General features: G+C 35.1%; 1 protein-coding gene and 1 non-coding gene across 2 annotated transcripts; both read right to left on the minus strand.

The window, feature by feature from the left end:
* Positions 1 to 4,533: 4,533 nt before the first annotated feature.
* LOC18425573 (cysteine protease XCP2) lies at positions 4,534 to 5,611 on the minus strand. Its single transcript, XR_016040440.1, has 2 exons — positions 5,188 to 5,611; positions 4,534 to 5,111 (listed from the first exon to the last, which is right to left on the minus strand). It is a non-coding gene; the product is annotated as a cysteine protease XCP2 (transcript).
* A 7,160-nt stretch (positions 5,612 to 12,771) lies between these two features.
* Positions 12,772 to 14,381, minus strand: LOC18425570 (senescence-specific cysteine protease SAG12). Its single transcript, XM_006830112.3, has 2 exons — positions 13,685 to 14,381; positions 12,772 to 13,604 (listed from the first exon to the last, which is right to left on the minus strand). Exons 1-2 carry the CDS (start codon positions 14,250 to 14,252, stop codon positions 13,024 to 13,026), a joined length of 1,149 nt encoding a protein of 382 aa, XP_006830175.3. The 5' UTR covers positions 14,253 to 14,381; the 3' UTR covers positions 12,772 to 13,023.
* Between the last annotated feature and the right edge of the window lie 411 nt (positions 14,382 to 14,792).

The following is a 14,792-nucleotide window of genomic DNA, read 5'->3' on the forward strand; positions in this document are numbered from 1 at the left end:
GCTCACATTGAATCTGAGCCGATCTGACGATCAAGGATGTCTGGTAGTGTTTGAACGTTAGTTTTTTTTTTACAAATCCAAATCACTTGAAATTCTAGGCATGTGTTTATAAAAAAGAGTTGAATCTTCGAAAATATCAAAAAAATATTTTACATGAAATAAAATGACCAAATACTACCGGACATTTTGGCCATTTTTTTTTTTTTTAATAATTTTTTTTATATTTTTATTAGAACACATACCTAAAATTCATGTGATTTGGAATTGTAGAAAAAAAATAAAATTTAAACACTATTGGATATCTTTGATTATCAGATCGGCCCAAATTCAATTTGGACTGTTGGGCTCATGTGTTCATGTGAGCTAGTGGGCTAATCCCAGCTTTTTCCTATATATATATATATATATATATATATATATATATATATATATATATATATATAGCAATGATTTCATGCAACGGTTGTATAGTAATATGATGCAACAACCTTAAAAAACCATCTTATGGCCATTTGTTGGATCCAAAATTTGAAATATGCACTCTTTTTATTTTAATGAACAATCACAAAAAATAAAAATATGAATACACAACCTAAAAAGTAATTTTTTGGCCTAATTAACATAGGCCATTCATTTTGGTGAGATGTTTAGATCTAGGACTTTGAAGGATTTTTTCATTTCCAAATTTTTTGAATGGCTTTATTATCATTAGATGAATAATGTTAAAAAAGGAAAAAAAAAATTGAGTATATAAAGGCTAAGATCTTGAAATTAAAAAAATGAATGGTCTAGATTTGTTTTTGGAGGTAACTCATTTTGACCATATCTAGGGTTCAAATTGAAATTTTCTTTTTAGGGGGATTGATTATTGAAATAAAAAGAGAGTGTGTGAAAAATTAGAGTTATAAAAATACCACAAACATGGTTTTCTTGAAGTATCGTTGCATTATAATATGATACAATCGTTGCAATAGATCATTGCTTATATATATATATATATATATATATATATATATATATATATATATATATATATATATATATATATATATATATATATATATATATATATATATATATATGCTAGGGTGAGCCCACTAGCTTACAGAATGGTATAAGCCCAATGGCTCAGATTGAATCTGGGCTGATCTGACGGCCAAGAGTGTTTGAATTTTAGTTTTTTTTATACAAATCCAAATCCCTTGAAATTTTAAGTGAATGTTCTTCTCATCAAGCCTCAACTAATTAAAATATATTTAAAAAAAAATTCATAAATTTAAAAATAACCAAAATACCCCCATTATATATAGGAAAAAGCTAGAGTTATTTTGGTTAATTTATTTTATGTAAAATATTTTTTTGATTTTTTTTTAAGGTTCAACTATTTTTTATGAACCCAAGCTTAAAACTTCAAGTGACTTAGATTTGTAGAAAAAAAAATTTAAACACTATCGGACATCCGTGATCGTAAGATGGCCCCAGATTCAATCTGGGCCGTTGAGCTCATATTAGGTAGTTCGCTAACCCCAGCTTTATATATATATATATATATATATATATATATATATATATATATATATATATATATATATATAAAATAATGAAAGAGAGATATATGCATGCATTAAGAGAGGTTATCATGCTCTTGAATAGAAAATCCCCTTTTAATGAAAACAGTGTTAGATATGTGTCCAAATCTTTCTCTCTCTTGAATTTGAGTTTGGGATAGGCCTATTCTAAAAAGTTTGAACCAAAAAATATGGGTTGAGATTTATGCTCTTAAATGGGTAATCCCTTAGGATATGGAAACAAGTTTAGATATGTGTGCATATCTTCTCACTCTTGAATATGAGTTGGGGATATGTACCCATTTTAGAAAGTTTGAACCAAAAAATATGGAAATAAAAGATGTTTTATTTCTCAGATTAAAAGATGGAAACAATCTCTTCATCTTCCTAAAATATCTCTATAAAATCTCCTATCGTCCTAAAATATCTACTTCCTCTCGGTCTCTTCCAAAAATCTCTACTTTAAGATCTCCTATCTTCCTAAAATCTCTACTTCCTCTCTGTCTCTTCCTAAAATCTCTGCTCTTCACACAAACCATCTTAGATATGCATGCATATCTTTTTCTCTCTTGAATGTGAGTTGGGTATAGTTGCCCATTTTAGGAAGTGTGAACCAAAAAATTGGGTAAAAACTATCTTATTTCTCAAATTAAGATAGGAAAGCAATCTCTTACTCTCTTCCTACTTTCTCTCTCTCTTCTTAATAATGTAGTATAGATAAAGAGTTGTAGTTTTGAAAAAAGATATACTTATTGGAAGGTTATTTGAATTTCTATATTGAATATTTAGGACCCGATCCCTGGATTTTTCAATCCTGGGAAAAGTTAATCCTGGAATTGAGATTTTCTAGAAATGTCATTCATGTGGTAGAAATCAAGAAAATGCAAATTCGTTCTTTGGATTGTCTGGAATATCTTTTTCTTGGAAATGTGAATTCTTTCTCTCTCTCTCTCTCTCAAAATTTTGAGATAGTTTTTCTCACTAAAATTTTTATACATTCTCTTTCAAAAACTTAAACTTTGATATAGTTTTTCTCTCTAAAAAATTTGAGATAGTTTTGCTCTCTAAAAAATTTATATGTTTTATCTCTCTAAAATTTGATATAATTTGTCTCTAAAATTTTGAAATATTTTCTCTCTCTGAAACTTAAAATTTGAGGTAGCTTCTTTCTATACAAATTTTGGGATAGTTTATCTTTCTAAACAATTTCAAATAGTTTATCTCTCTAAACAGTTTAAGGCACTTCATCTCTCTAAAATATGATATGATTTCTCTCTCTAACTAATACTTAAAATTTGAGATAGTTTCTGTCTAAAATTTTTAAGATAGTCTCTCTCTAAAAATTTTAGGTACTTTCTCATTCTAAAATTTGATATAGTTCCTCTATCTAAAAATTGAAGATGCTTTCTCCATTTAAAGCCTAATTTTGATATAGTTTCTTAGTTTAAAATTTTTAGGTAGTTTCTCTCTCTAAAATTCTGATAGAATTTATCTCTCTAAAATTTTAATATAATTTCTCTCTAAAACTTAAAATTTGATATAGTTTCTCTATCTAAAGTTTTAGAAATATTTTTTAAAAGGCAGGTCAACCCACTTTTTTTTTTTCAAAATTTCCTTTAGGTCAACCTAAATTTCCGTTAGTAGCGCAGTCCCCTAAGATTTAAGGTATTGCCTTACTAATAAGAAAACTAAAAAAAATAAAAAAACCCAAAGAAAAATAATCAAAATGCAGGTTACCCATAAAATAAAAAACACAAACACATCAAAACAAGACTGTATACTATAAAATCATTTACTTATGATTTAAGAAGGTCACAATTATTAGAGTATGTATATCTATATTGATATATATCATTATGAATACATAATGAGATATGTATATGTATGGATATATATCTCTTAGGTATCTCTTAATTATGATAAGATTAGTTAGTACTTATCCATAACCGTTGGTATTTATCTTTAATTGTTATTGGCCGTTTATTTATACGGGTCCTATATATTCTTTATGAATCAATCAATAAACAGAGAGGTCTTGTATATTCTTTATGAATCAATCGATAAATCTTTATGAATCAATCAATAAACAGAGAGTTCTTTGCAGTATTCTTAAATAATCTTTCATGTGAGTCTAAGGCCCAAATATACAAAATACAGTTTCTAACAATAATCACCCTATCATAAGATGCTAAATAGAGTAGCTAGGGATGAGTACTCTTTGTGGACAATGTTTCGAAAAAATTTCTTGAATTTTCTACACAATTAGAAGCATATCCTTGTACGAAAACTAAATGGTTATATCGTACAGTTTCCCCTGAAAAGGTTATTCGTTGTTTACAGGAAATGTAAAATGCGTCCACTAATCAGAGATGTCATCATGTCCTAGATAATATTTAGATAAATTGTCCTTGTAGAAGGTTTATAACTTAACGGCGCATGCCATGCAAATCATGAACAGATAGATAATGTCTCAGGAGTACTTCGGATTGTGCAAAAGGCAATGAGAAGCACAGAGAATTCACCCATGAGTGATGCAAAGTTAAAGAAACAGGAACAGCAGACAGTACAAATCCACAATGGTAATGGCCCTCGTAATGGGAAATTGAAAAAATAGAGAGATAAGAGGAATTAATGAACAACTTCTGAGAAACCTCTTAAGCTACACTACAAATCCACAATGGTAATGGCCCTCGAAATGGGAAATTGAAAAAGTAGAGAGATAAGAGGAATTAATGAACAGCTTCTGAGAAACCTCTTAAGCTCAATTTCGATTATTCATAAGAGAAGATTAATTGATAGAGAGTAAAACAACCACCTCTGCAGTTTTATAACAAAAGCAAATAATCCTTGCTCGTAATGCTCCAAAATACCCACACCAACTGAAATGTAACAAGAGCAAAGCAGAATACAAATCATCGATGCTGAAAACGAACTAGGATCCCAGGTATAAGCGAGAGGGTGTGGACTATGCGACAGGGTACGAAGCCAGGTCTGCTATGCCGCATAGGTCATCTCCTCGCTTTAATTTCATGTACCCATTGTCACCCCAAGCTTCGCCCCAGGAGTTCTTGATTAGCCAGTAGTCGACGCCATCCTCAGTTCCGTAGCCGATAATTGTGACAGCATGATTCAATTGGGTGCCACAATCTCCTGTGAATACCCCCTCAGAATAATGCTTAAATCCGAACGCGCTACCATCAATACCAACAGATACTGGCTGGTTGGCAACGGCAAGAAGCAACGAGTCCTCATCAGCAGGAGGAACGTCATGGTAATCAGTAATTGTGGCTGCTTTAGAGGATGATTTTTGGGCATCGCATGTGCCGCCCTGGATTGACTGGTATGGGTAGTCGGTCTCTCTGGCGAGGCCACCGTTGTGTATGATGAACCGAAATGCCTCGTCCATGAAGCCGCCTAGACAACCTTTGCTGCCGCCACCAGTGCAGTCCAACACTTGTTGCTCAGACAAAGACACCAAGTTTCCAGTCTTCATCTTTGTTATGCTCTCCATGGCAGCCACGGCCGAAAACGCCCAACAACATCCTGTGAACAAAGACAGCATCTACTCATTTATGCCAAATGATGTCCGCATAAAGTTAGAAAGTTTGAGAAATAGTACCGCAAGTTTGTTGGTTCTTGATCGGAGTCACCACGCCTTGCTCCCTCCAATCCATGGTGTTCGGTGCGGACAAATTGGCATACATGAAAGGTTCCACCGGGGCCTTCTTACGAGCCGTAGCATCTCCCCTCAAGCCCAGATACTGCTTCCGGAATTCATCGAGACTCAAGTCAGCAAACGTGTTGAGGCTCAGCTTGTACGATCGCTTCTCAGCGTTGACAGACTCTATGAACCTGAGGTTTTCCTTGAAGACATTGAAGCGTTTCTCCTTCTCTTCGATGCTCTCATATTCCACCCCATGGTTTGCCATCCATTGGTCGAACCTTACGGACATGGTGTCTTCCTCTAGCTGGCGGGGTGCCACCGAGGGAAGCCAAAGCCCTACAAAGAGAACAGTTGAGAGCGAAAAAACAAGGCGTGCCATGTTAACTAAAGCTAGAAGAGATTAGGGGTAAGTATACATAGCGTGGCTTGAGACGCTGCCCCGTTTTATGAAATTTTTACCTACCCATTACTTATCTTGACGAATAGATTGGATGATCATCTTATGATTTAGAGATATATCACATTGAATATTTGAAACTTATATTCATAGGGAGGTCATTTTTATGTTGAGTGATATATATAGAGTTACTCCTCACTGCTATTAATTTTTTCTATACTGAGAGATATATACATTTAGAGTTTTAAATTTTTTAATATTTTAAGTGTATCCGGTTCATTTTATTTGCAACCCTATTTTTAGAAGTCACGTTGCAATAATCTATCGCATTCATTGTATTTGGACATGGTAGATTTTACATTATCTTCAAAAATGTGTCACAATAAGAAGTGGTTTGTCTAGAGTTAACTAAACCTCAAAATACAAAAGTTCAAGTTAGAAGGGCTTGTGATAGGTGTATTTATCAAAACAATAATTATTTTTTTATTAAAAATTTATTTAAATAGATAACTTTGTCTTTTATTTAAAATTTTAATTTTACCCCTTATGGAGATGACAAAAGTACCATTTGTATTGTAGTAGTATTTACAAAATTGCCCCAAATAACTTTTTTTAAAGAATAGACTACAAAATTAATAAATCCACCATTCACAACTCTCTCTAACTTGAACCTTTGTAATTTACAGGGTTCTGAAGTTTAGAACATCCCATATATATATATATATATATATATATATAACATTTTGGCAAAGATTAGAAAGCGCTTTAGCTATGTATACTTATTGAGCAATGATCCAATGCAACGCTTGTATCATAGTATAATGCAACGACACTTCTAGAAAACTATGTTTGTGGTATTTTTATGACTTCAAATTTTGCGTACACACTCTCTTCATCTCAATAATCAATCCTCCCAAAAAGAAAAAGTTCAATTTGAACCCTTGATATGGTCAAAATGAGTCCCCTCCAAAAACAAATCTTGACCATTCATTTTGTGAATTTCAAGATCTTAGCCTTTATAAACTCAAAATCATTTTTTTTCTTCTTAAACATTGTTCATCTAATGATAATAAAGCCAATCAAAAAAATCGAAAATGAAAAAATCTTTTTAAGGCCTAGATCTAAGCATCTCACCAAAATGAACGGCCTATGTTAATTGGCCTAAAACACTACTTTCTAGGTTGTGTTTTCAATTTTTTCTTTTTTGTGATTTGTTCATTAGAAAGAAAAGAGTGTACATTTCAAAATTTGGATCAAACAAATGCCCATAAGATGGTTTTTTAAGGTTGTTGTATCATGTTACCATACAATAGTTGCAAGAAATCATTGGCCATACCTTTTTTTACATTTTCCCCTGCTTTGGGATTAAATCTGAATTAGACCACGTCACAAATTGATATTTTTGAAAGACATTGTCTATAAAGAGACCATTTATATTTTGTACATGGAGGTCACAATCATTCGCACTTATTAGAAGTCAACTTGGATAGCTTGGGGTGAATCACAAAGTTCGAAAATTATTTTTTTTTTAATTTTGTGTCTTTTTAAGAACAATTTTATAACCACCCATTTTGAAATTTAAGGGGGAAAAAAGCACCTTTTTTTAATATGATTTACATATGTTTTGCTTAACTTTAATTTAAACATAATCCTTATATTTATATATTTTTTTATGTGTATAATTTTTGTAACACTTTTTGGTATGTCCAGACCCTACCCAGCTCAGGCTGAGTAGAACTCGGCCCTAGTTACTTGGCTATTGGGTCTCAAGCCATGGCCGAGTTCCGTTCCCCATTTATGGTGTCCAACACAGCGTGGAATTGTGTCGAAGGCTATGAGAGCACACAAAATGCACCCGTGAGAATGCAAAAATGTTTTTGGTAAATTGAGAGAGTGCAATGTTAAAAAGCCGGAATAGCAGGCGCTACAAATCCACAACCCATGTTCGCAAAACCGGCTAGGTTGTCTTGGACCCGGTCGGTTACTTGGGAACCAGCCACTGGCCATAGCTGGTTTTGGACTGTTAGGGGGTGAACCGACTTGACCACCCTAAATTAAAAGCAAAAAACTAAAACTAAGAAAAAAAAAAAAAGTTTTAGTGGGCGTTTTTAATGATTTCTATTGTTTTAAAAAATATTGGAAGTATTTAGGTTATAAATACTAATTTTTTATTTTTTTTAATCTTCTATTATTATTTCTAAAGCACCTTTGGGCACGAATTATTATTTAAAATCCATTTTCCACGACGTTTTTTATTTTATTTGGATGAATTTTATTTAATTATACTTTAAAAATATTTTGGTTTATTATTATTATTATTATTATTATTATTATTATTATTATTATTATTTATGAGATTTTGATATTTTTAATACTTTAAACATACTCCGGGATTGCCTCGGAGTATCTTTGGGAGTCTCCGCACCATCTCCTACGTTTGGGCCACACAACAATAGCAAACACTTGTTTACATTTTTTTGTTAATGCCTTTTACATTAATGCTTTCTAACGTGATACGGAGTGGGCATTTTGTAGGGTTTCAACTTCCTAATGAAGGTCCTTGTGTCTCCCACCTCCAGTATGCAGATGATACTTGTTGTTTTGTGGAGCACTCAAAGACCAGGTCTCTAATATTGATATTTTCCTGAAGTGTTGTGAAATAGCTTTGGGGTTAAAGGTAAATTTTGGAAAAACAAGCATGGTGGGCCTTAATTGCTCATAGGAAGAGGTTGCTTTACTAGCTCAAGAGTTTGGGTGTAAAGTTGAGTATTTCCCTATCATATATTTGGGAATGCCTTTATCTGATGGTAGATTTCCCATAGCGGTATGGGATAAAATAATACAGCGTATCCAAATCAAGTTAGATCTATGGAAATTCAAATATTTGTCTTTTGAGGGGAGGATTACACTTATTAAGGCATGTCCGTCGAATTTGCCCATTTACCAAATATCTATCCTTCATATTCCTACTTCGGTTGCTAGGACAATTGAAAGCATAATGAGGAACTTTCTATGGGGTTCGTCGGTAGAAAAGAAAAAGTTCCACCTTCTTCGTTGGGATAGGGTATGTAGGGTCTAGGCATAAGAAATGTTAAATTGGTCAATCAGGCTCTTCTATGCAAATGGTGCTGGAGGAGTTTGACTCTTAAAAACCACCTGTGTTATCAAGTGGTTGCTTCAAATTATGGTATGGATAGATTTGGGATGTGGGTTGGTAATTGGAGAGGAGGTACATGATTGTTGGCTTGTTGGAAGGCTATACAGTCATGTAAAGGCTTTATTCAAAGGGACATTAGGTGGTGTGTAGGTAATGGCAAGAAGATCTCCTATTGGTACCACGAATGGGTTGGGGATTGCTTTCTAAAATTACTTTTCCCACTCGTTTTTCAAAAGATAGCAAACCAAGAAGCAACTATTTCAGAGTATATTGTGTGCAGGGCTGATTACCCAGTTTGGAATCTCAACTTCCCTTATAATAGGATTTCGGATTTACTCCTGTCTCAGTATGCTTATCTAGTACATTCCTAAGGATGTGGATGCTTTTGATGAGGTGGTTTGGGAAATTGTCAAAAATGGGATTTACTCGGTCAAATCCATGTAATACTTGTTGTTCAATGATAGAGTTAGGTAGTCCTTGCCGGTACTTGCCTGTTTGTGGAAGTGGCCTTTACCTCCTAAAGTACAAGGGTTCTTGTGGTTGGCAGCCCAAGATAGAGTGCTAACTATAGACAACCTTCTAAAGCGAGGAAAAATTTTAACTAATATTTGTTTGATGTGTAAGGAGGATGGGGAATCTGAAGACCATATTTTCCTTCATTGTCCTTTTGTTTTACATATCTGGACGTGGTTTTTTGGTAAGCTAGGGGTGGCTTTAGTCATTCACGGCCTTACGGTTGTTCTTCCAAAAATTGGGCTTATGGTGTGGCAAATATCACGAGGCATCATGCTTTGGGAGATTTGGAAAGAGAGAAATAGGAGAGTTTCTTAGGTGTTTGTTTGCCATTTGGAAAAATGCTCGATAGAATCCTACATGCTAGATGGCTTTATTTTACGTTATTCCGTGTGGTAAGGGTATCACTGAAGTAGATGTCAGGGGAAACTTGAACAATAATTTCCATTTGCATATTTATAAATGCCGGGTTATGGGCAGATGAATGGCTCTACCAGCAAGGGTGTACAAACTTAATTTCAATGGTTGTTCGAGAGGCAACCCGAGACAAGCAGGTTTTGGAGGTGTGCTACGAGACTAGTTGGGTAACGTGATTTTCTCGTATGCAGGGCCACTTGGGGTTAGAACAAAATGTATAAATCCTATTTGGGTTGCACATTATAGTAGAGAGGAAGCTAGGCACTGAGTTCATCATTGAGGGTGATTCTCTTAATGTGATTTTGTGGTGCAAAAAGGAACAACTTCCTCCATGGGACTTCAAAACCTTTTTGTTGCAGATTTTGGATCTATCCTCCTTCCTTTCTATTTCTTTGGTTCATATCTACAGGGTGGCTAATGTTTTGGCAGATTATCTTACCAAAAGGTGTTATTCCCTTCTTGTTGTTTCTATCTCGGACTTTGTAATTACATTTTAGTTCAATAAAGTTTTAGAATTTCTATCCAAAAAATAAAAAATAAAAAATAAAAAATAAGAAGGACCAAAGGAGGTCCTGTTTCATTATTCCTTTGTGCATTCTTTGGGAGGGGTCTGTCATTCATTTATATTAAAAGATTTCTTTCCCGCGGGAGCATATGCTGCATTTACTCCCTCAGCACAACGCCAGCATGGAATATTGTTTTTTGGCTCTAAATTTTAAAAGTTTAACATCTACTACTTAATGACCAATCTCAAAATTTTGAATTATCTATGTGCCTCAAAAAATATTTCCAGAGATCGAACACGAATCGTCTAATTTTTCGATGGCAAGATCAAGTCAAGAACTCAAAATCCAAATTTTATTTTCAAAATAATCATGTGGGCATCCCAAATTATTTAAAAAAAAATCCTCCCAACTCATTATTTGGCGCTAGAGCATGCTGTACTCTTTAATTGTTTGCTTTCGCTCCCCGTGGAATACTCATCGCGACAGCACTTTCGGCGTGTCAAAATATCATTACCCAAATGTATGAATAACAGATAATGTGGAGCAGGTGCAGCGAATTGGGATTTTATGTTGTCGTAAAAATACGGTTTTTAAGACAAGTTAACATATTAAAAATAAATAAAAGAAACAAAACAATAAACAGAAGAAGAAGAGAAAAATGAAGAAATAATACCAAATTTGGCCAGATGGCCTGAGATTCTCAAGCCTTTAAGGGCTCACCCATATCCAAACCGGTCCTTTTTGCCTCTCTGATTTGGATGTTGATCTCTGATGTGAATGGTTAGATCAAGGGTTGTGCTGCCCTAATTCTAGTTTTGATCTAGATTTTTTGTGACCTAAGTCTAAGTTTTCTTGGGGGTTAAGACTTTATGAGGCTAGGGTTTTTATGTTCTCTAATGTTTTCAATCTAGAGATTTTTCTAAAGTTGTCGGTCTTTTTCGGGGTCTGAAAGAAAATTTCCTTAGTTTTCTAAAAGTTTTGTAATATCGAGAGGTTGAATATGAATTATAATATTTTTTCTAATTTTTTGGGATTTTTTTCTAAATTTTTAGAAATTTTTTAAGGGTTTTTTCTAGTTTTGATATTTTAGGATAATTTTTTCAATTTTGAAAAATTGTAAGGTTTTTTATGCTCTATTTTTCTCCTTCTTTTTTAGGTTAGGGAGATGGGTATTTATAAGATTCAATTGGTGATTTTTCTTAAATTTTTTTTGGAATTTTTTAGAAATATGTTGAAGTTTTAGCCTTATCTAATTAAAGAAAACTAGTTTATGCATTATCAGATGCGTTGACTTTGTCATCAATATGCGTTTGGGCCTGTCGGGCCCGTTACAGCCCGGCTTGCAGCCTGACAATTGGATCTCACAGGGACTAGATTGTCATTTGTTATATCTTTTTATCCGTAGGTCCAATTCACATGATTCTTGGACCGTTGAAAAGCTCTTGGGCTCTACTTCAATGTGGGATAGATTTGGGTAGTTTTGGGGTAATTAAATTGGATCTACTAAGATAATGTGATCTTAAAAGTTCAAAAAACCATAGAATTTGTCAGATTTAAAATGGGTGTCTACAAGTCTCTTTCTAAAAAAATTTAGCTACTTTCTCATTCTAAAATTCGATATAGTTATTCTCTCTAAAATTTTAAGATGCTTTCTCTATTTAAAACTTAAATTTTGATATAGTTTCTCTCTTTAAAAAAATTTAGACAGTTTCTCTCTCTCTAAAATTTTAATATAATTTCTCTCTGAAACTTAAAATTTGATATGGTTTCTCTATCTAAAATTTGGGAAATATTTTTTTAAAGGTCGGTCAACCCATTTTTTTTTTCTTTTTTTTTTTTTTTCAAATTTCCCCTCGGTCAACCGAAATTTTGATTTTTTTTTTTTTTAATATTTTGTTTTAGTCATTTCGTTAGTAGGGCAGTGCCCTAAGGTTTAAGCCACTGCCTTACTAACGAGAAAACTAAAAAAAAAAGCCCAAAAAAAAAATTAAATTGCAAGTTACACGTAAAATAAATAACACATGTATACAAGACTATATACTATAAAATCATTTAGGTATGATTTAAGAAGGTCTCAAACATGTCATAAGATGTGAAATAGAGTGGCTAGGGATGAGTACTTTTTGTAGACAATGTTTGAGAAAATTTTCTTGAATTTTGTACACAATTAGAAGAATATCCTTGTACGAAAACTAAATGGTTCTATCAATGCACTTTCCCAAGAAAAGGTTCTTCATTGTTTACAGAAAATGTAAAATCCATCGACTAATCAGAGATGTCATCAGGTCCTAGATAACGTTTAGATAAATTGTCCTTGTAGAAGGTTAACAACTTAATGGCGCTATACTTGCAAATCATGAAGAGATAGACAATGTCTCAGGTGTACTTTGGATTGTGGAAAAGGGAATGAGAAGCACGGATAATTCACCCAAAAGTGATGCAAAGTTAAAGAAACAGGAACAGCAGACACTACAAATCAACAATGGTAATGGCCCACGTAATGAGAAATTCAAAAAATAGAGAGATAAGAGGAATTAATGAACAACTTCTGAGAAACCTCTTACGCTCAATTTCGATTATTCATAAGAGAAGAATAATTGATACAGAGTAAAACAACCACCTCTGCACTTTTATGACAAAAGCAACCCAAAAAGATAATCCTTATTCGTAATGCGCCAAAGTACCCACGAACAACTCTACTCATGAAAGACCCAAATGAAATGTAACAAGAGCAAAGCAGAATACAAATCATCGACGCTGAAAACGAACTAGGATCCCAGGTATAAGCGAGAGGGTGTGGACTATGCGTCAGGGTACGAAGCCTGGACTGCTACGCCGCATAGGTTCACTCCTCGCTTTAATTTCATGTACCCTTTATCACCCCATGTTTCGCCCCAGGAGTTCTTGATTAGCCAGTAGTCGGTGCCGTCGTCGGCAGTTCCGTAGCCGATAATTGTGACAGCATGATTCATTTGGGTGCCACAATCTCCTGTGAATACCCCCTCAGAATAATGCTTAAATTCGAACCCGCTACCATCAATACCAACAGATACTGGCTGGTTGGCAACGGCAAGAAGCAATGAGTCCTCATCACCAGAAAGAATACGTTCGTAACCAGTGATTGTGCCTGCTTTAGAGGATGATTTTTGGGCATCGCATGTGCCCTGGATTGACTGGTATGGGTAGTCGGTCTCCCTGGCGAGGCCACCGTTGTTTATGATGAACCGAAATGCCTCCCCCATCAACCCGCTTATACAACCTCTGCTCACGCCACCAGTGACGCAGTCCAGCACTTCTTGCTCAGACAAAGACACTAAGTTTCCAGTCTTGATCTTTGTTATGCTCTCCACTGCAGCCACGGCCGAGAACGCCCAACAACATCCTGTGAACAAAGGCATTATCTACTCATTTATGCCAAATGATGTCCGCATAAAGTAAGAATGTATGTTTGAGAAACAGTACCGCAAGCTTCTTGGTTCTTGATTGGAGTCACCGCCCCTTTCTCCCTCCAATCTATGGTGTCCGGCGGTGCCGACAGATTGGCATGCATGAAAGGTCCCACCGGGGCCTTCTTACCGACAGCAGCATCTGCCCTCAAGCCCATGTACTGCTCCCGAAATTCATCCAGACTCAAGTCAGCAAACTTGTTGAGGCTCAGCTTGTAGGATCGCTTGTCTGCATGGACAGACTCTATCAACCTGAGGTTTTCTTTGAAGACATTGAAGCGTTTCTCCTTCTCTTCGATGCTCTCATATTCGACCCCATTGATTGCCATCCATTGGTCGAACCTTATGGACATGGTGGCTTCCTCTAGCTGGCGGGGTGCCACCAAGGGAAGCCAAAGCCCTACAAAGAACATGGCCGCACAGAGGGAAAAGGAAAGGCGTGCCATCATGTTAACTAAAGCTAGGAGAGACAGAGAGAGAATGATTGTAGTGAGTATATGTTGGAGAATGATTGTGGGGATTGGAGTGCAGGTATATATAGCGTGGCTTGAGACCCTGCCCTGCCCCATCCCGTCCCGTCCCATATGGTTTAAATTGGAATAGTCGGCCCGTGCCTCACGCTGCTGCACCGCGACACAACAATCACAATCGCTTAAACATCATTTTGTTTGTTGGCTTCGTCCTCCACTCTGTTTTTGTGCAATTGAAGCTTCAAGGTCCATGTTGGGGGACCTATTTCATTGTCATTGTGCGCATCCAGCCGCTTCCCTTTCTAAGCCGGTTCCTTGATTTCCATGATTTATATGCAATAACTTTGGTTTCGTCTGGTTGTCGGTGTTTTGGGGAGATGACTCGTCTAGAATTGATATCTCTTGGACTTAATAAATATCAAGGAGCACAACAATCACAAATCACTTTTACTTCATTTTGTTTGTGGGCTTCATTCTCCACTCTTTCTTTTTTGTGCAATGGCAGCTTCCAAGGTCTATATGGGGGACTTATTTCGTTGTCGATGTGAGCGTTCAGCCGCTTCCATGTCGAAGTTGGTTTTCGTGATTTATACAAAAGCACTTTGGTTTCATTTGGTTTTCAATGTTTTGGGGAGATGACTCTTTTAGAATTGT

This window comes from Amborella trichopoda, chromosome 1 (assembly GCF_054954075.1).
Source record: "Amborella trichopoda isolate Santa Cruz 75 chromosome 1, AtrichopodaSantaCruz75HAP2 v2.0, whole genome shotgun sequence".
NCBI lineage: Eukaryota > Viridiplantae > Streptophyta > Magnoliopsida > Amborellales > Amborellaceae > Amborella > Amborella trichopoda.